This window comes from Lutra lutra, chromosome 6 (assembly GCF_902655055.1).
Source record: "Lutra lutra chromosome 6, mLutLut1.2, whole genome shotgun sequence".
NCBI classification, from domain to species: Eukaryota; Metazoa; Chordata; class Mammalia; order Carnivora; family Mustelidae; genus Lutra; species Lutra lutra.
In genome coordinates, this window is record NC_062283.1 from 68,884,226 (window position 1) to 68,906,350 (window position 22,125).

Genomic DNA, 22,125 nt, shown 5'->3' on the forward strand with positions numbered 1-22,125 from the left:
TGTCTACAAGATGCTAGCCCAGACTTGTAGAAAAATGTTCTCACAAGCAAGCTTATTTAGGTGTTCAGCTATACAGATTCTAGAAGTGAAATTAGATGTTTTGAGTTCCTGCTGCATACTTAGGATAGCTAAAGAATTCCCTGAGAATGTAGGCTTGAATAGCATTTGCTTCAGGTACTGCTTTTTAAGACACATTCCTTTCTTAGAGGTGTCCAGGTGAAGTCTAGTTTTGAGAACTGGAATTAAACTCTGTTCCTTGACTTGTACAACAAGTTATTTGCAGATCTGAAAAAAATGATGCCAGGTTAGCAAGCTCAAAGCTGTCTTCGTTTGGCTGTTTACTTTGTTGTGAATGCATGTGTGTACACACACACACACACACACACACACACACACACCACCAAACCTAATGGGATTTCTGTAAAACGAAACAATATAAAACTTGACCCATCTGAGCAGTGCTTCTGTAAGCCTCTTTCTCTATCCTGAGAAGTTTATATGTTAAGGCCTAAGGATGTCCTGAAGGAATGTGGTATGGAAAGACCACAGATGTTGAAGTCACCGGGACTTAAACCTTGGCCACACCACTTCTAATTATGTGATCTTGAACAGTGTAGATCTCTGAGCATGAGGATTTCCTCCTGTATTTTTGGCTTTACTTCCTTATCTACTTGAAATTTCATCACCCTGAGAACACTTGCCTCTTCCTCAGGACTGCTTATGTGCCAGGCACTAGGTTAGGAGCCTTATATGCATTAATTCTCACCATTCCTGCCAGGAAGATAACATTATTTCTATTTTCCAGATGAGATCAGGGGGTTGGAGAGGGTAGGTAATCCTGGTCTGGAGGAAAGGAACTTGAATTGATTTCTGGCTTTGGTTCTCCCATTTCACCAGCAAGCCATTTAATGAGTCTGAGTCATTGAAGTGTGGCTTAAGAGTTATAAATGAGACGACACATTTAAAACATGAGGCTTGGCTCAGAGGAGGTGTAAGTGTTCCTTGAAGAGACTGATAAATCAGACACTTAAGGTTAAAATACAGTATAGCAACATTTGTCAGGAACTATGCGATAACATTGATTCTTTGTCTTTGGAATAATTTATTTCTTGGGCTGTATTATAAAGAAACAATTTAAGAGGCGAAGTTACATGAACAAAAATTTGTTCATTTACTCATTATTTCACAATCATTTATGGAGACTATCCTCTGTACCTTGCATGGTTAGGGTTGGGAACACAGACTCTATCACAGGGGTCCTTATAATCCACATTATATGAGAGTGAAGAATTCGAAATGGAATAAGCATCCAGAATTGGGACGATGGTTAGGTAAAAAATGATGTGCTAAGTCATTTGAATTTTTTTTAACCACTGAGCCAGCCAGGCGCCCCATTTGAAATTTTTTTAAAGATTTTATTTGAGAGGGAAGAAAGAGAGCACGTGAGTGCAAGAGCAGGGGGAGGGAGAAGCAGACGCCCAGCTGAGCAGGGACATGGGACTGGATCTCAGAATGCTGGGATCATGACCTGAGCTGAAGGCACCCCCTCAGTCATTTGAATATTATGTAGACATTAAAAATGGTGATTTTGAAAGCCATGTAGAAACACAGGACTATCTGAGTGAATGAGTTTAAGAAGTAATAAGAGGGGGCACCTGGGTGGTTCAGTTGGTTAAGAGTCTGACTCTTGATCTCAGCTCAGGTCTTGAGTGCAAGCTCCACATTGAGCTCCATGCTGAGTATGGAGCCTACTTTAAAAAAAAGGTGGGGGCAGTCTGGGTGGCTCAGTCAGTTAAGCGTCTCCCTTTGGCTTGGGTCATGATCCCAGGGTCCTGGGGTCGAACTCCATGTGGGGCTCTCTGCTCACTGAGGAGTCTGCTTCTCCCTCCCCTCTGCCTCCTGCTCCCCTTGCTTGTGCTCTCCCTGTCAAATGAATAAATAAAATCTTAAAAAAAAAAGTCGTGGAAGTATCTTCAAATGCGATGGAGGGTTCAAACTGTTGGGAAGTTTATATTTGGATAAAAAGATAATATGTAAAAATTGAAATACTTTTATTAGTAGTATTTAATATAATAAGATCTTTTAAAATTTGATTTTTTATTTATTTTTCCCCTAAACAAATTGAAAAAAGAGAGCATACTCTGGATCTGTAATGGATACTGGAAGGGGCCTGAGAGTATAATGTCTGTTCCCCATTTCTGGATGTTCATCCATTACCTTTTTTCTTCTTCCCAACAGGGCCATGTGAAGCTTTCTGACTTTGGCCTTTGCACAGGACTGAAAAAAGCACACAGGACAGAATTTTATAGGAATCTGAACCACAGCCTCCCAAGTGATTTCAGTAAGTGTAAACAGTGGTGTTAGCCGTTTTATCCCTTACCTGGGCCTGGAAGAGCTGTTCTCTTGGTAACCAAAATATGCAGGTTGGATTCGGAGATTCTCACAGCATGAGTCTAGAGAATAAAAGTATCCTCCCAGGTGTGCCTGTGGTTTTTATTGTATGATGAGGCAAGATGAGTGCTACCAGATATATTGAGGCAGATATTGAAAAGAGCCATCTTAGGAACTCTGCTGAGAAGGTTACTGGAAATGAATATAGGGCAGGCAAGCGGAAGTAGAGGACCAAGTCCTGGGACCAACTCCAGATTAGATTTATCCTACGTGCTTCTTTCTGTCATGGCAGAAAGAAATTGATCTTTGTAAGTGTTATCTTCACTCCAGCACTGTGAAACCACTGAAACTATGTAGTATAATTACAGTTCATCCTGGAGTAACTTATACCAAAAATGTGTTTTAATTCTGAAGTCTCTGAATATGGACCAGTTATTACTCATGGAAATTACTTGATGGTAATTTTGAGAAATTATCAGTGTCTTAGGTCCAATTTGGGACCTTTGCTGCTGATGAAACTGCAGTCCTGTAATTCTGATGAATGACTGACTGTATCTTTTGTGGCCACATGACCCACATGACTTTGTGATTCTTGAGCTAATGCTTCCATGCCTTTGATTTGGGTTTACAGACTTGCTGGGAAGTATGTTATCTAGAGTTACAAATGTATGGGCAGAAAGGCAAGACTTTAAGATCTCATGGGGCTTGAACCAGAGCCTAAAAAAGTAGTAAACATACCTGTCTAAACTTGATTGGGACTTGTTCTCTTTGCTTTTAGCTTTCCAGAACATGAATTCCAAAAGGAAAGCAGAAACCTGGAAAAGAAATAGACGTCAGCTAGTAAGTAATATCTGTGGTTTCTTAAATGTTACAAACCAAGTATGAATAAATTTAAAAAATAGGTACGTGAATTTGCATTCAACAAGTATTTATAGCATATCTATTCCTTGCTTTTAAGATTACCTTAATAGAACACTGTCACACTGCCAGTGGCACCCTTTTGAAAGAGGGAAGATAATATTAGGTTGTTTTGGTTGTGATGTTTTAATGGAGGACTTCATTCTGATCCTTTACTTTGATGACAACCCCTTTCCTTCCTATTCAACCTGTTCCCTATTTTTATGGTGTTGTAAAGGAGATATATTTAAACTGGAGGTCTCTCAAGATGATACTTAGTTACAGACACCTTACCCAGAGCTTTAAGGCAGTGGTTCTCAAACTTTTAAAATTTTGATTCACTTGTGCAAGTCAAGATTTCAGTTTACCTGCCCCACCCTTTCCTCCTTTGTGGTGGAAAAGAGAACTTGGTGATAAAAATTGGAGAGAAATTTAAGGAAAGTGCTTTTAACTTTATAAGTATTTAAGTATGTACATATAACATTATGCCCTACAGGCCTAAAAATAATTATCATTACTGCATTTATCTTGATGATACGTTGGAAGTTATTTAAATAGTATAAATTCACCAGTGAAATATTGCTTTCTAGGCAGACTTTTATTCTGATTCATTGGTTTATATCTGAAGTATAATCTGTATGTCCCAGTGTCTAGTTATTGGAAAATTATAGACCAGAAATAATAGAAATGTATATCACCACATATTTAAGTTTTGCTAGAAACCCATAGTGGATGAAGTAAATGATGGTAAAGCTAAGCTAACAATTGGGTGTAGAAAGCAAGAACAGCAGTTGTGGAAGATGATGGCTAGTTCAGAGTGATGGTCATATACATGTATCATCTAGAAATGGTGGCACTTCTGCTTGTTGGTGTATGTGGTAGTAACTTGGTGGGTTTGCCAAATACTGTATTTCAGTCAGACTTCCCAGTCAAATACTGAACTAGAGTTCTCTGTAGTATCTTTAATAACTCGGTGAGTAGGTCACTGGGAAGTAGCTGTCTGTCCTAGTGGAAATGGATGCCTATAAGGTTGTTTAAGAAAGCATCAAAGAAAGGCTTGCATTTTTTTAAGCCCATCAGTGGGCCTCATACCAGACTATGCTTTGCGTATAATGATTTTTTTAGTCAGCCTAAGCCCTGGGAGAGGCATTATCTTAAACCAAACACTTCTGGAGACGTAGTAACTGAAATTCATCCTGGATATCTTTTTCTCACATGAACTTGGAGATACTTAACTTTGGTATAGTCAGACACATCAGAGTCTCCTTTCCTTAGGGACTCTGATACTCTTTAAGTGTCTGAATTCTATATGTGGTCGAAAAACTGTATACATAGCTTATTGAGGAAATGTCAGGAACAAATTTGGTCAGGTGCTTCTATTACGCCTCTCCATTGAGTAGTAAATCTTAACCTTGGCTGCACATCAGAATCACCTGTGGGGCTTTAGAACCTATTGATGCCTGGGTCCTACTCCCAGAGATAGATTCAGTTGGTTTGGGGTATATAATCTGGATATCTGATTTTTTGAAAGGACTCTGGGTGATTTTACTGTACAGTAAAGGTTGAGACTCTACATTGAATGTTAAGTAGATACTGAAGATACTGTTTCTCAAACAATAGCTCCTGCATTATTGGGAAACTGATATTTACCTGTGTTTTGGAAGCTAACAAAAGGTAAGGAATCCTGATTTTTAAAAATTTTTCTAAAGCAAGCCAAGAGTTAACCTTTGGCCACAGCGCTTGCTTGCTTATTTATTTATTTATTTATTTATGTAAAATAATTTCTGTGCCCAGTATGGGGCTTGAACTCACAACCCCGAGATCAGGAGTTGCATGCTCTACTGACTGAGCCAGCCAGGTGCCCCAGTCTCTGGTTTTATAATAGAAATTTTTTTAACAAATAAGATCTACTTAACATTCAGCTTTGCTGGAATAAATCTAATTTCTAAATTGAGGGGTTTCTGTAGTTTCTTAACCTTTATGATTAGAATGAATATACTTCTTGGAGAGCACGGTGCATGTCTCAGACTTTAAAACTTTAAAAATAACAATTGATATTTGTATTATGGAAAAAACAGATTCCTACTTTGTAGTATATAAAAAATAAGTTGTAGATGGAAAAATAAAAATAATAAAATAAAAAAAACTTTTAAAAAAACTTTAAAAATTTTAAAATTTTAGAGGAAAGTATAGGGTGATCTTGAAAGGTTGATCTTGGAGTAAGGAAGGATTTTTTAAAAACATTAAGATACAAGAAGTACAAATCATAAAGGAAAATTTGATTTTACTTTAAAGAAAAAAACCTCTTTATATATGGAAAGACATAAACAAATGATAAACCATATATGGTTCCGCTACTTTGGAATTATGTTATAGTTCATGTACATATCCTACAACCCAGCGATTCTACCTATAGTCATATGGTCTGAAAAAATTTGCGCTTGTGAACCAGGAGCCATTTATAAGAATGTTTATTACATTTTTGTAATACAAAAAACTGGAAATAACCCTTTGTCCCACTGACAGAAAATGGTTGCACTGCGGGGTAAAATATTTTACAGCAGTGAAAGGAATTGATTATAGCTACATGGAACATCATGGATCAATTTCAGGAACAAAATGTTGAGAAGAAAAAAATCAAGGAGCAGAAGACTGCATGTAGAATGATCCCAAATTGCAAAGTCCCAAAATAAAGCTAAAATCTCATTTAGATACAGATGTGGGGCAAAATTAAGTAACTTTTTAAAAGCAGAGGAATGATAAACAAAATTGAACCATAGGGGTTAGGAAAGGCAGGAGGATGGAAGGGAGAGGAGTACATGTTTAGTTCTAATGACATTACTAATGATTTATTTCTTTAGTTGAACTCATGGTTATTCATTATTATGCTTCATAACTTGATTATTACACATTTTTGGTATATATCATATATAACAGCACTTAAAAACCGTAATAAAAATGATAATCCTCACATTGGGAGAAGTTATTTCCAATATGTAAAGGATTATGTCCTGAATCAGGATTAATACCCTGGATTCATAGAGAATTCCTGCAAATCAATAAGAAAAAAGATAATGCAACTAAAAAACGAATGGGCAAAGGATCCAAACTAGAATTCAGAGAAAAAAGACCTAATTGGCTAATCAGTGAATGAATACATGATCAACCTTGCTAGAAATAAAGGAAATGTAAATTAAAACAGCAAGATCCCATTTCATATTCATCAGATTGGCAAAAATTAAAAAGTCTGACAGAACCAGGTGTTGGTGAGATAAGGAACACCAGGAGCTCATCCCCACAGCGGGTGTTTAAATAGGTATAAACACTTTGGAGGACAGTTGGAAGATGTCTAAGTTGAAGATGTTCATAATGCAAGACCCAGTGGTACTCCTCCTGGTAGATCCTTTAGAGAAATTCTTGCTCTAGTGGCCAAGAGGGGTCGCAGGAGTGTTTATTCAGGTGTTGTCATAGTGAGACATTGGAAGCCACAGGAGAATGGATAAAAAACAAAACATCGTGACATTTGTATAATGGAGTACGTGTATAGCAGTGAAATGGATGAACCAGAGCTACCTGAATAAATGGCAAAATCACAATGTTGAGTCAACACAAGTTGTAGCATTGTAGACTAACGAGTACCAAGTGAAACCCTTTATTAAAAGTGGAAATATTCAAGAAGTAATATTATGTCACTTATGCAAATCTTCATACAAGCATAGCACAGCAATTCAGGGTGGTTTTGACTTCAGTAGGGAAGGAGGAAGGACTATTGTTTTAATTGTTCCTATAGTTTTTGTCTTTAAAAAAAAACAACAACTGATCTACAACAAATATGGCAGATGATTAACCTCTCTTTAATATGGGCAATAAGTACACGTATATCGTATGCTGGGTTTTTTTTTTTTTTCTGTATGTTTGCAGCATTCCGTAATAAACATTTTCAAAAGACAACACAGGTGTTATTTTTTTATGTTAGAAATTCTATAATGTCAAAGTGCTTAGATTAGAGCCTTCTATATGATAAACCCCCAAATGCTGAGCACACTGGCAGGCTTTGAGTATTGTAGTCCTGGTATATGAGAGTAGATTACTTGAATTTAGAAAAGATTCCCCTAAGAACTGTTTATATAAATGAGTACGTTTGGTAAATAGACATAAATTTCTAACCTATAGGATATGAGTAACTTGTAATAATAAAGCTTCCCTTTCTGACTTTGCCAAATCAAGGAATATTTATAACAGAAAAAGGGATAATTTAGACAAGGTATTTCATTTTCAAACTGGGTTCTGCCACTTAATTAGTCCTAAGCCCATGAACAAAGCTGTTTTGGGTGTCATATTTTTTTATCTTCTGGTAAAGTCCTTTGCTAAGTTGTGTCAGGACGAAATAGGCTCCGAAGTATACAAGAAGTATGGAGCCGGGCACTCACTCACTGGGTGCTCAGTAAATCATGGTACGAGTTGTTAAGATGGATACCTCTGTCCTGATCGACCATGGGCTTTGGCTATATTTAGGAAGGGTCTCTTGCCTCCCTGACCAAGCGTTATTGTTTGTTGTGGAAGTGCTCTGGCAAATCAGTCTTGCCGTGAAGCTACGGGGTATCCTGCTCAGTTAGTTTGTGGGTAGCTGTAGGTGGTGCTTGGAACCTTTGGTCTCTAGAACAGAACTCAGGGCACTCTCCTGCCTGCGGGGCCCCCCTGATGTATGGTACTTGTTTCAGGCCTTCTCCACGGTAGGCACTCCTGACTACATTGCTCCTGAGGTGTTCATGCAGACCGGGTACAACAAGCTCTGTGATTGGTGGTCGCTTGGGGTGATCATGTATGAGATGCTCATCGGTAAGTTGCATGCTTTCAGAGGACTTTTTCTGTAAAGCCAGGAAAGAGTCCCATATTGATAATAGACTGTTTCAGTTGGGGGTGATCTAAGCACTTTTCCCCTCTTGTCTTTTAACGTGAAGTCTCGTAGGTAGAAAGCTTGTGGCCTTCAAATAGTCAACTTTAGTGTCTGGCTTCCTGGCACCTTGTGGTTGCTTTGTTGTTCATTTATCCTGTTCTTCTTCCCCTTTTTCGTCCTCTCCTAGCAGCTCTTTCAGTCTCTAGCATTTCTTCCACTTCATTGTATGTGAGAACTTTAACTGGGCGTTGGCCTCACGTACTCTTTACTTTCTTGCTGACCCCTTCCTCTCTCTAAGCCTTCAGAGCATGGAACCCTCTGATCTTTCTCCCTCTTATTGGTATGGTGTGTCTGTGTATTTAGGGGACACTGTGGCAGGGCGGGTGGCCATATGCCCGAGAGCATGAGGAGAGGAAGTGTGTCCATGGCAGTCCTGAGTGCATGAGTTGGCGGCCGACTAGTATGGCTTCTGGCTGCGCCGTCTTTTGGAACTTTGGATGGATGCCTGTGGAGGTGGATATGATCTGCGTGGAGGCCATGCCAAGTAATATGGTCTGAGAGTATTTATCCCCTTGTCTGTTGTTCTCAAGAAGAGGCATGGTGGTCACCTTTAAAACCTATGCTTTTTTCCTATTCAACTTGTTTAGCACTTTACCTATATAAGGATGTTCCTAGAACAAGGTCGTTTCTCAGTGATGTTGTCTCATCCTTTCATTTCTTCTTGGAGCACAGTGTGCACATGTGCAGTGCTGTGCTTGTCCTCCTTTCCTTTTCCAGCTTTAGCTGTTAGCTACTTCCCTTGTGGCACCAGAAGCACAAATTCACTTTGGGCTTAGGAGTTGGAGCGGAAAATGAAAAATTAGTTTAGATGTTTTCTGGAATGAATGGAAGTCATGGAAGAGGTTATGTGGAGGGCTGAAGATGTGTAGAATCATATTAAGGAGAATGCTCTTCATCAGATTCAAAGTTCTGGAGTGTCAAAGCTCCGAAGTTCCTTTTTTATTATAGGCTACCCACCTTTCTGTTCTGAGACCCCTCAAGAGACATATAAGAAGGTGATGAACTGGAAAGAAACTTTGACTTTTCCTCCAGAAGTTCCTATCTCTGAGAAAGCCAAGGATCTAATTTTGAGGTATTCGTCAGAGAACATCTCCCCCACCTCCCATCCAGGTTTTTTGACATGAGTGAATTCATTTTTTTTTAAAACTTAAATTATTACCCGGGTCTGTCCCCTGCTCTCTCCCATTTCTCTCTTTAAAAAAAGGTCGGGGCGGGGAGGTTATTCCTTTTCTTTTTCCAAAGAGATAATGTGAGGTATGCTGAAAGGCTTTTGTCTTTTCCAGATTCTGCTGTGAGTGGGAACATAGAATTGGAGCCCCTGGAGTTGAGGAAATCAAAAGTAATTCTTTTTTTGAAGGCGTTGACTGGGAACATATCAGGTATATCCACATAAAAACTTTCAGGATTATTTCAGAAAGACTGTAATTTGCTTCATACTAATTTAAAAGCACCATTATTGGCAAACCAGGTAAGGGAAGAAGGCTTCTTAGAAACTCAGGGGCTTCTCTTGATTTTCCTTCTTAGTGAGGATTGGGAGCTGGGGCTTCCCATCAGCCATGTGCCAGGGAATGTGGTGAAGCCAGCAGTTATTTCCTGAGTGAAGTGACATTTGAGTTCATGGTGAAGGGAGCACCTAAGAAGTGTGTTACCCTTGCTCTTACCTAGAACACACCAACTTCTGTAGTGTTGGGAGCTGCCAGCAGCGCTGTCCCTGGCCACAGGAAGCTGGAGTCAGAAGGGGCATGTGGAGGGAGAGTGAGCTGGCCACCTCAGGGGCTGTGGAGGGCTGTGGAGGGTGGCCTACAGCAGCCCTTCTCACCTGGCACTTGGCATTGGGCAGTTGCCAAACCAAAGGTGAAGACATTGTCCTCTCTTCCATGATTGAGTTCTGATTTGCATTATTCAGAGTTTTACCTTTGGCTCCTTTTTGCCACGTTTTTAACCCCTTCTTCGTTAGCACCTCCAGTAGTAGGGCAGAACCCGACCTGAGGGGGCAGGCGCCCAAAGGGTTAGTTCCCCTTTTTACAGTCATGAGGGCAGTGCATTAACTTCGGATTTTAATTTTTCTCATGATTTTTGTCTTTCTTTCCAGCTATAGATCATTGTTAGTTCTATTTTCTCATTTTGTCTGGATGTGGCCAGGTGGCATGGTTGCTCAGTGTCAGAAGCTTTTCAGAGAAGATAGCTGCTGCCTGCCAGTGGATATTCTCCCCATGTCAGGCCAGGGGGCTCTGTGGAGAAAGACTTAATTAGCTGTGATCCACATGGTTACTAACCATAGTAATCATGTCTGTTCTTGGCAGAGAGAGGCCTGCTGCAATATCTATTGAGATCAAAAGCATTGATGATACCTCAAACTTCGATGAGTTTCCAGAATCTGACATTCTTAAGCCAACAGGTAACATCACCAATAGTGCCTCCTGCTGCATTATAAGCACATTATTGCCCCTCAGTCTGGGGGTTGTGTTTATAGGTCAGCCAGAGGAATCTTAGTTCTTCAAGTTCTTTTTAAGTGTTTTCTAGTGCTGGTGCTGGGGAGCAGTGGCACCCTATTCAACAGAGAATGAATACAGACTCCCATGCTCAGCTGCTGGACGGGGTGGGGAAATCATAAGGTTTTTTTCTTTTGTTTTTATTTATTAAATTAAAGGTTAGGTAACCTGAAGTGACAGAAATGGGGAAGTAATACTTTAAAAATATTTGTGAAAAATAGGAGGTTCAAAGAATATAGATAAGCAAACGTAGAAGATTCACAGATTGAAAAACAATTTTTCCCAAGTAGAAACTGTGGTTCCCTTCTTCCCAATGTCATATCCTCAGTACTGAGTAGTCCCTCGGGATAAGACAGTGAAACAACTCTCACATCTGTTTCTTTCCCAGTGGCTACCAGTAATCACCCTGAGACTGACTACAAGAACAAAGACTGGGTCTTCATTAATTACACATACAAGCGCTTTGAGGGCCTGACGGCTCGGGGGGCAATACCTTCCTACATGAAAGCAGCCAAATAGTATCCTTGAAACAGAATTCTCAGTGGAGCAGAGTTATTGGTATATCATCACGGTTTTCCTCTCACACACTCTTTTGAAAGAGTTTCCAAGAAGTTTATGGAACCCCCCAGTGTGTCATGGTAAACTCTCCTGAATGTGACAGTAAGTGAATTCTCTTCCATAATACACTGGAAACCTGTAGAACAGAGACAACCATTTCTACCACATCAGCCATAACAGCTGTACTGCTTCTCTAGAAGCCTCCTGAGCCAATTTGATAGAGGTTTTGAAAAACTTTTTTTCCTAAGTTCATCAGAATGAAGAAGAAACAACAGCCATCATCAAACATTACTGAGATTGTAACATAGACTTATTGACTGTCAGCCAATTTCTGTGATTTTATGACAGACGTGCTTTCTGCCAAGCCCACCAAGTATTTCTTTTTCCTTTACAGCTAAAAGTTCCATAGTTCTAAGGAAATAAAGCAATAACAAAAGCCTCAGTAGCCAGCATTCTGGCTGAAGGAAATGATCCACCATCCTCTGAGTGGGTGGTGATGGTGGTTTCTCCCTGTACCTCGGCCTGGGGCGAGTGGCTCCTGTTAGCCTCCATTCATGGTGCACTTTATTTATGGTACTAGGATAAAGACCCTCAATGCATCGATTTCTCTCCTCCTGCCCGTCTAAAACACTCGTGCTGCTTTTCTGAGTGTTGATGGGGGATACTAGTGTGATCCATTGTCGATCTCAGAAGACCTGAGCCACTGGGCTTTGCCAAGGACTGCCAGATCATGTGGCAAACCCTTCCCATCTCTTCATGGCTGGATCAGAAAATCCCTCAGACGGATGTTGTCGTGGACCAGCAGTAGCCACAGGTGCTGCCAGCAGGAACTCACTCTGGTCCTAGGAACACAGCGGGGAGAGTCCAGGCTGAGGCAGCAGGCCTGGAACTCTCTTGGCTAAGGTGCTGCTCCTGCTCGGTCTCCAGAGCCTCCTTGGAAGCGAAGGAACCAGCCCAATAGAAAGTGCAGAGCCAGCCTACCAATCCCTGTAAAGTTCACTCCCCAGTCCTTGGTGCAACTGTGCTTTGTCTTCTCTTGGTCTTTGTATTTGTCCTCTCCAATTTAAGTAACCATTTTGCCTTGGAATCATGATTACAGATATTTCCTTTGCAGATGCCTTCCTGGGGGATGCTCCTCTCTACCCTAAAGGGTAGCCTACAGCCTGGGCTGACCAGGCCTCTGCTGTGGCATTCTCAAGAGAGACCCTCGGAATTTTAGCACAAAGTGCCTTTTCTTTCACAGATGCCACCACCTTTGGAGGAATTTTGCTGCATCAGAAAAATGTGGAGGCTCCATATTAATGCATTATTTTAAAATTGTTGATAACTCTGAAAGCATCATTTGCACCTGTGTGGTGATTTTGCCTGTTGCAAAGCGTCATGGCCAAGCTGTAGCTGGGAGGCCGCTTTCTGCTAGTCTTGAGGATAAGATCAACTTGAAAGTATGTCCTGGCTGAGCCATTCAGAAATGAAAAATGGGGTATCAGAGTTACAGTAGTAAATGAAACTGCTTTGGGTTTTAATGTCTTAGAGGAAGAAAAAAGAGAATATTAGGGAAGTATTAACTTTGGATGAAGGTAATGTTTGCCCCTTAATCTTTCATTCATGGTCTGCTAGTGAAAAGGAAGTAAATGAGATTCTTTTGTGTCACTTTGTAGTTCTGTTGTATTACCAAATAGTTGAGGTTTTGACCCCCAGGTGTTTTGCAAGTATGTGTGGTAAGCACGGTAGAGAAAAGTTCACAGGAGTGGTGATAGACTGTGCGTGGGGAGTGGCAGGGGATGATTTGTTTTAGGGGAAAATGCCCACATTTTAGACTTCTGAATAAACAGTGTGAAAACAGTGTGACTATGATGTGTTTTAAAGCAAATGTGGGGGCGCCTGGGTGGCTCAGTCGGTTAAGCGTCTGCCTTCAGCTCAGGTCATGATCTCAGGGTCCTGGGATCGAGGCCCACATTGGGCTCTCTGCTCAGCGGGGAGCCTGCTTCTCCCTCTCCCTCTGCCGTCCCCATCCCGCTTGTGCTCTCTCTCAAATAGATAAAATCTTAAAGGAAAAAAAAAATAAAGCAAATGTGGCTTGTAACTGAAAGGGACCAGATTGCTGGTGGCTTCTTTGAACCCGTTTGTGTATCTTTGGAACACTTCATCACCATGTTTAGGCAACATGCTTTTCTGTCTCAGGGAGGCTGGGGCCTGGTTTTTTCCCTGAGGAGTCTTCTGAGTTGGTTTGTACGAAAAGACCCATCTTCTGTTGGCTGCATGTGTTCTTCTCACCCGGCTCAGGCTTGCGGGACAGTGGGCTCTCCCCCTGCAGCAGGGCTAAGGGGGCACCTGCTGACAAGTGGTGGACTTATGGACATTCGTACAGCTGTTTACCCAGCCCGGGGTTGACCAGGACCCTCACAGGCTCTCAGGATGGGACTTCTGCCGAGCCCTCTGGGTCCACCAGAGCAGGAGTCCTGTGGGGTCCCCTCATTAGGCCCTTCTCTGGGTTAGGGAGAGGAGCCTCAGAAAGAGGCAAGAAGAGCGAAGGCTGTCCAGGGTCTGAAGTGCGGGCAGGAGGAAGTTGAACGCAGCCAGAATGTATGTTGTCTTTGCAAAACTTACGGATTTCAAGAAATATGTTGGAAACCATTGGTTTGGTATTGGTCCTCCTCGCAGATAGTTCTGCTTCCTACTCTCTTAAGAGGGGGTTAGGAAAAAGGACTCGAACCATACTGCCCACAGAAGTGAAACTGCATACTGATGTCACCCAGTCTCCTCTTCATTCAGGGGTGCATCAGGATTTTCTTCAGTACCTGTTTTTCTTTTTTAGGGTTTTCAAAGTAGGTTCCACACCCAACATTGGGCTTGAACTCCTGACCCTGAGATCAAGCATCACACTCTATACCAACTGAGCCAGCCAGCTGCCCCCCAGTACCTGTTTCTTTTTAGAATTACTTTCCAAAAGTAAGCTATGGATGAGTTCCTTTGGGATTAATATTCAGGCTTTGAATAGCAGGTCGCAGGTTCCAAGCTCATCTGTATGGCATAATAGGAGTTCTCTGCCATCAACTGCTAATGCTTTCTCTCTGAATAGCTTATATGGAAGGCATATTCGGGTTTCACTCTCTCCTGTTTGTCTCTCCTGGGCCTCTGCATGTAGCCTCAAATGGTATTTTTTCTTGAACTCAAAGGATTCAGTGAATGGTAGTTTCCTTTGCAAGGTAGTTTACATTTCCCTGGAATGACCTGTGAAAGCCAACACTGACCTAAAAACAACTGCCATGATGCATTTTCAGGCATACTTTCAGCCCAAATCATATTGAAGCATCCATCATGTATAGAGCACAGTGCTGGGCAATCTGGGAGGCACTGGGGAGCCTATCATGGTCCTGAACTGCAGAGCAGTTGGAGAATTCCCACCAAGTGGCTTAACAGCACGCAGTACTACGGTGTAGCAGTACTGTGAAGCTGACCTAGAGTTGTTAGGGAAGCTGAGGGAAGCTTCCAGAAGTTTTTTAGTTGCGGTGACTTGTAGAGGTGATACAGCCCAGGATTTTGGAGGCCAGTAGGTTTGGTCTTGTGCTACGGCAGAGGCGTGAAGTTGTTACTTTGGAAGGAACATTCTGGGATCTTTGTTACTTCATTTCCCTCTTCCACTTCACCTCATCTAATTTCTGTCCTTAATGTGAAAACATGTTTTCATTATCCCAGGTATAAAGCATACTATTCATTTTCATAGTCATTCCTCTGGTTATGCATGTCCTGACTGCCATAGCCATTGGCTTCCCTTCAGCCCTCATTGTGGGTTTTTGTTTTTTTAGATTTTATTTATTTGAGAGAGGAGAGCAGGGGGAAGAGGGGCAGAGGCAGAGGCAGAAGCAGGCTTCCCGCTGAGCAGGGATTCCCCACTGTGGGGTTTGATCCTGTGACCCTGGGATCAGGACCTGAGCCAAAGGCATCTTGCTTAGCCGACTGAGTCACCCAGGCGCCCTTTCAGCCCTCATCTTACTTGATCAACCTGTTGCACGCATATTCTTAACTTCAAAAAACACGCAAAAAACTCTGTTCTTACCCAACTTCTTTCCCTCGCCACCACTTAAATGCTAGTAATCATCCAAGCAATGCCTTTGCCCTCTTTTTACTCCTGTGATCTCAGTGATCTCCCCAACACTGTGGCTTCAGCTCCCATTTTTTGTGGTGAGGTCATCAAAGTGACCAGCTTCGCAGCTCCATCCCCAGAACTCTAGATCCCATATAGCCAAGAGCCCTTAGACATCACCATCTGGAAGGCCTTGTTCAGGCTCAAACTAACACTACTCCAAATGAAGCTCCTCTTGCGTCCAGTTGCCTTTTTGACTCCGTCTACTCAGCTGTCCAGCTGGAAACGTCTTATACAGCTCCTGTCGTAAACAGGCACAACTCTGGGGCATGGCCATCCGTTCCACCAGTGCTTTCGTTTCTTGCTACATCTACTGCAGTGACCCCTTAGCTGAACTCTTTGTCCCTGGTCCTTCCCCTTTCAAGTCCACTGCCCTCCCTGCTGCCAAAGAAATTCAAGTTTCAGGTTTGATCATGTCATTCTCCTGCATAAAACCCTTTCAGGCTCCCAGTGGTTTATATAAATGAGAACAAACACCTTTGAGGTAGAAGGGTCGTTCCTCACTCTGGCTTCATCTCTGCATCACCCCATCACCCCATCTTCCCTGATCATTTCACCTTTGCATCTTTGCTCATAGTTAATTGGTCTGAAATACCTCCTTCCTGCATGTTCGTGGATCCAAGACAACCAGTATTCATTCTTCATGACTTGGTTCCTGTATCACTTCTAGAATTCTCTTGTGAACTCTCATGGTAAAAACTGGCTGCTCTATCATTTTGCGTTTCCTGAGTGACCTGGACTATTCATAGATCTGTTTTCCCCGCAAGTATAAGAACCCCTAGGAGAGGAACTATGTTCTGGTCATTGTGTCCCTGTGGTCGTGCACTGCTTGGCACATAAGAATATACTGAGCACGTCGTGTCTTCAGAGCATGTCCTTAACCTCTGCTGGTAAACCAATAAGCTCCCAGGCTAAGTGAGCTGAGGAACTCCAGAGGCACCTGACTAGAGTTGGGCCAAATCAGATCAAAGGAGGGGCCAGAAGCTTTACAGCAATGTTTCCAAGGGAACTGCCTTTCATTCCTGCCATGGCTCCTGGCTTGTTTGAAACCAGAACATAAAAGTCTATGAGTCCTCTTACATTCCAGATTTATACTTGGCTTTGTGGGGGTCCTACTTGGTTGGATTTGAGAATTCAGGAGGTCTTGAATATAAATTAGCCAGGAACTCAAGAAGGCAGACTATTAGGGTTCTGGAACTGTGAGTTATAGACAGTAGAATGGGAAAGGCATGCCCTGGCTCAAAGTGACCCTGTGGCCCCATAGGAAAAGAGGTTCTGTTCTGGGCAGTCAAGATGCTGCTGCTTTGGGTCCCTTTGAACATCCTGACTTTTGGCTTTATTTTCTGCTAAAAAAACAACATGGACACAAATGATAATATTTTATTATAGAAAAAGCATCCCACATAAAGGATTTTGTAAACACTGTAGGTGAACAAGTGCAATTTAAAAAAGGAAATACAAAGTAAAGAGGCAAAATCTACAAGCATTTTGCCTAAATTTAAGAGAATATGTAATGTTCTCCTGCAGAAGTGATCCCACCCAGAGCACGAATGTGGCTCCATGTCCCCCAGTGAAGGCAGCAGGTATGCTTTCTGAACTCGTATGCCCGTTTTAACAATTTCAAAACAATGGCAAGAAGTGGCATTGAATAAATTACTAAAACCCTTCGATTCTTAACTTTCTATTGAAACTTGATTTAAAAGACTCCATATCACACTTTGACAATTTGACTTAAAGCCTGTGCCAATTGTTTTCTGAAAATATATCCTTCCTTCCTGGGCTTATTCCACAGTATTTTCATAGACCTGTATACATTAGATGACATACTGGTTTCTTGGAATTTAGCATAAAATAATATTTGCTATTATGTATTACACAGTAAATGTACTTTCTAGCTTCCTTACCATTTTTGCTGTCATCTTTTCAATATTCTTCCTCCACTTTGGAGAAACCATGATCATCTCACCAGACACACGTTAACACTCTGCCCACTCTCCAGCTCAATGCCAAATGTTTCCCAATCAATGATACATGATAATGATGCCTTCTAAATCTCAAATTCAGGTTCCTCTTGGCTTGCTGAGCTACCTCTGAGTAAGACAGTCTGAGCAAAACCATCTTATGAAGATGGTTCAGTATACACAGCCTGGCTTACTTATTTAGGCACTTAGAAGAAAAACAAACAAAAGACCCAGCAAACCTGAGTTCCACCTTTATTAGAAATAGCTCTTGCCCAGCTGGCCAGTAATGGACCCTGAAGGGAATAACTGCACCCCAGCCCTTGTCCCTGTGGGGACTGAGCGGTCCTGCCATCATGGACTGTCTTGGCCCCAGGAACAGAGCAGCTATGGCTAAGGGGAGCTACTACATCAGTGATGCTGGGCTGCAAGCCGGGAGGGTGGTGGGTGCAAAAGAGACCTCCCTCTTCACCAGAAGGGACCCGTGGGCCCCACTTTTCCCTTCATCACCACCATCTAGTGGCACTGGCAGGTTTACCTGTATAGATTTCCCGTTCACCCCATGGGTTGGGGCCAAAAGCACATTAACCCACTTTGGGTGGTGGAGGGAGAGAGGGAGACCTATTTTTTGAAAGCCTGAGGAAATTAATCACTTACATAGAACAGAGTGCAAAGTACACGCCATACTTTCATAACTGGCTTTTTACCTAAGCAAGGACTAACTGGTTTTAGAGTGTTAGCTGCGGCATGTTCACACTTGAATGTTAATAGAGAAGCTGGAGAACAGAAGTTACACTTGCTAGACTAACACAGTTCATTCAAATTTCCTTTGTGGTGGCATGGAAGGAAGTCAACTGAGAAGCAGAAAGGAAGCACCATTAAATGATTATCTGGGCTAGACACCTATCAGTGGGGAAGAATGAAATACTGGCATGGTCAAAGACAAACCTGACCTCAAACAGGAGTCAAGGAGTTTCACAGACATAAAATTACCCTCTGGCTACAAAAAACCCTCACCCTAAACTTTAACCCTTACCATCAGCCTTACAAACTAGATGCTAGTGGTAGTCAGAACTCTGGGTGGGAGATGGCTCAGTTTAACCCCTTACTACTACTATTTTCTGAATAACAAATGGAGCATTGATCTCCACTGTGATTGTGGTCACATGCACAGAAAACACACTTCTTACGAACATTCTTGTTCTTCAAGCCTGGAAAGAGCAGCTTTCGACATCCATCTGACTTTACCTTTGGAGGAGTACAACTAGGGCAGTCAAAATGGAATCCCCCAACTTGCCCTATGGTATCTTATGGGAATGGAATTTAAGAAAACTAGTCACGTTATCTTAAAGAACTTAAAGGAATCTATGTACCTTTTTGAAATCTGTGATGAGTAAAGGCTCTGGGTAGGTGATTAGAAGGCCAACCTTTACCATAAAATGGGACATTATCCCTAGACACTTAACATCTGACTCTAGACTCTAAATTTAGCTCTGCTGTTAATAGCCATGAGGACACAAGGGAAAATGGTTCAGTACTGGGAGGAATGGTCTGGGTTGTCACACACCATGCATTATTAACGGAGCCAACAGATCAAACAAAATTACTAGGCCTAATACCCCTTCAATTCATCTGTCCTTTGGGGATGACAGTAGTATGGTTTTCTAACCCAGTGTGAGCAGTGTGATAGGCTACTTCAAGGACAAATATCCTGATCCAAAAAAAATCTCACAGTATGTAAAGAATATACAAAGAAATACAAAGAAAAATCCTGTACTGGGACAAGGGTTGGGCAAGTGATGTTTCCCTACCCAGCTTCACCCCAAATGCCCTCTTCCCTGGAGCTTTTACAAGTCTATGGAGAAACAGAGCGCTTGTGAGAAATTTCTGCCCATCTCTTGCAAGCCTTTCAGTCATATCATCTAAGGAAAGTTTCCCAGCCACACTCACAGCAATGTGCTGCTTAGGGAGAAGACCTGTGGCTTCACACCACATTCCAAGCCATGATAATCAAAGTGGCCTAATCTGAACAGGTTCTTCTACTTGAGTTGTGAATTTCATTCCAAATGATCATTCCAAATAATTTCTTTAGACTCAAACCTTGAACGTAAAAAGGTTTCATAAACATTGTTACACTATTACTAGACTTCTGTCAAAGAAGCTGTGTGGTTTTGAACTATTCATTGCATTAATGAAAAAGAAAACTTAATTTAAACTCCTAAGAAATCTCCTTTTGAACGTTTCAGATGAGAGCCTAGTTCTTCCCAGATGCAGGTCTGGGCACAGAGGCCACCAGGAATGGCATCTTCACGGACCCCTAATGAGAATCCTATTACCGCCTGCTTATGGAAGCTACAGTTTGTCTCTTTTTAAGGTTTGGTCCCTTTGCTGCTAGGCAACTTGCCTGGTATAAGACAAACAAGCCAAGAACGAGGTATAAAGGATGAGAGGACAGCTTTGATGAATATGAGGCAACAGGAGCCTTGACTTCCTTTCCTGCTTTTTTGCAGTTGTGCAAAGACTCCGTCAATGGCACCAGACCCAAACCTTTCAAGTTACCAGGGCTGCTGCAAAGCCGGTAGCTTATTTACCAGTGCTTTTTTATCCCTTGCTGGAGGCACAGACTTTTCAGTAATGACAAGGACACACGCTAATTGTGGGAGAAAGGGAAAGGATGGAGAAGCAGGGCTCCTGACACTCAGGGGGAGACAAACCACGGGAAGGACTGGCTGTGGGCATCCCAGACAGAGAAGGGCTCCGGAGAGGCACAGTCCACAGCTGGCCCTAATCCTGAAAGTCGCTAGATGCCATCTGAGAAAGTGGGGCATTTAGCCGGTCAAGTTCATCCACTTGAGGTGGGTGGTGCATTAATATCTCCTGGTCCTCTAAGACATCTTCTCCAGCAGCTACCAGATTAGTGAGGGATTTGCTTCGGACACACTGGAAATCCACATGGCGACTCTTCCCTTCTTCCTTTTCCCAGGACATCTGGATAAAGGGGCGCTGCACATAGTTATAGATTACTTCAGAGCGGCCACCGGGCCTTCTCTTAATTTTTTCTTTGCAGGTAGGATAACCTGAAACAGAAGAAGGCCATTCTTATGACTCTGGGAAGTTACCCACTCTAGATTCCACGTTTCCTCTTCTCTGACCACATTAATTTCCTCCCAAATTCAAAGGCTGGGGAAATGACTTCTGACCATGCCCTGCCACTCCCAACAACATCCTACATGCTCACTTCCCACCCATCCAGATTAGTAGGTCTTGTTCCTGGAAGGGAAGTAACAAAAATTCTATCTCCTCTAATGGCAGGGCAAGAACAGCCTCTTAGTGATTTCAGAAGCCTGTACTTACTGGCACCAGTGCCAAAGAAGAGAAATCCTACTAGGCCATGGTGAAGTCCAGTCTCTAACTCTAGTGCTTAGAGAGCACACTGTAGGAGAAGGTTAAGAAAGCATGTAATGTGTAGCTTAAAGAAAAAACAGGGAATTTGCCTGAAATATCTGAAAGGCTACCACATGGAAATGGGAAAATTTTAGAGTAGCTTCAGAGGCTAGAACTAGAAGGAAGACTGAAGAGATTGGAAGTTAACTACTAGATACATGGAAGAATGTTCTAATGGTAGGACAGTCTGATGGGCTGCTCTGGGAAATGGAATAATCCTTATCACCCCGTTCCCGGGGTTTCCAGTGACAAAGGAGGGACACAATGGAAAGAGGTTTAATAGACCTCAAAAATCTCTTCCCACCTGCAATTCCAACCTAAGTCACACACAGTGAAGACCTGATGGGTTCTGTAGGTAAGGCCGAGACAGCAAGAATAGCAAAACAAAAGAGTCAAACACTCATGAGGGGAGACCAGGACGGCTTCAGCATTCTCGAAGAATCAGTGTCTCAGACCCTTCCATGGAGAACACAGGTTGGGAGCCACCTGCTCATGACCATTTCAAACCATTCTACCAATACACACAGACATTCCTCAAAGGTGTGTAGTGGAATAAATCCAAATTTTGAGTCTCCAAAGCTACAGTTTTCAGAAGGACCCTTCCCGATCCCAAAAAGATCCTCACCAAGACTGCTGGTAGAGTGGCTCACTCACTTGGTAAGCCCACGGGTCCTGCTCCATTTACCCCCCAGTGTCCTTAGCCCTCACTGCTCTTTATCCCGAAGCAGTACACCCGAACTTATTCCTGCAGCTGCTTTAAAGCATTTATGACTAGAAATAAAATGAAAAATATAAGGGTAAACAAAAACAAAACCAGGAATCCTTCACACAGGTAGGAATGTAGTTTTCATGTGTGCCTATTCTCCAGGTCCTCTGAAAGCCGGGTTTTAAGGACATAAGCTGTGCCTACAGATACAGCCTACTCTCTTGAGCCATGCAAGCCGAACACTAACTGGGATATTTATTACCTTCAATTCCAATGCGAATATTTTTCAGGCCTCGCTCCTTTAACACTGTTTTAGCGACATCACGATTCTCAATGTATTTGAAGAATCTATAAAGCTTGGAGCTATAAAGAACTGGAAAAAGAAAAATTGAGTTAGTCATGGAGTAAAGACTTCTAAAAGAGGAGGGAGATGAGCTAACAATCAACCTAATGAAAGGTATACCTGACTCTGATGGGAAAAAAAAATCCAGCTGGATCACAGATGAAATGTTAAGTAATGGATCAAACATAAGAAGGAAACGACATGAGAAATTCTTCTAGTCTCAGGGTGGAGAAGA

The 22,125-nt window shown here is 42.1% G+C and overlaps 2 protein-coding genes across 4 annotated transcripts in view; one reads left to right on the top strand and one right to left on the bottom strand.

Moving 5' to 3' along the window:
• Positions 1–17,143, top strand: part of STK38 (serine/threonine kinase 38) — a 45,279-nt gene extending 28,136 nt beyond the window's left edge. Inside the window, exons 8-14 of the mRNA XM_047735141.1 lie at positions 2,239–2,341; positions 3,170–3,231; positions 8,010–8,127; positions 9,194–9,317; positions 9,529–9,624; positions 10,549–10,643; positions 11,126–17,143. Of these exons, the coding sequence (XP_047591097.1) occupies positions 2,239–2,341; positions 3,170–3,231; positions 8,010–8,127; positions 9,194–9,317; positions 9,529–9,624; positions 10,549–10,643; positions 11,126–11,256 (729 nt within the window). The 3' untranslated portion in view covers positions 11,257–17,143. The remainder of the gene's footprint in view (positions 1–2,238; positions 2,342–3,169; positions 3,232–8,009; positions 8,128–9,193; positions 9,318–9,528; positions 9,625–10,548; positions 10,644–11,125) is intronic.
• Positions 16,804–22,125, bottom strand: part of KCTD20 (potassium channel tetramerization domain containing 20) — a 33,566-nt gene continuing 28,244 nt past the window's right edge. For all 3 annotated transcript variants that reach the window (XM_047735142.1, XM_047735144.1, XM_047735143.1), the window contains 2 exons: positions 21,810–21,920; positions 16,804–20,474 (listed from right to left, as the gene is read on the bottom strand). In XM_047735142.1, the coding sequence (XP_047591098.1) occupies positions 20,182–20,474; positions 21,810–21,920 (404 nt within the window). In that variant the 3' untranslated portion in view covers positions 16,804–20,181. The remainder of the gene's footprint in view (positions 20,475–21,809; positions 21,921–22,125) is intronic.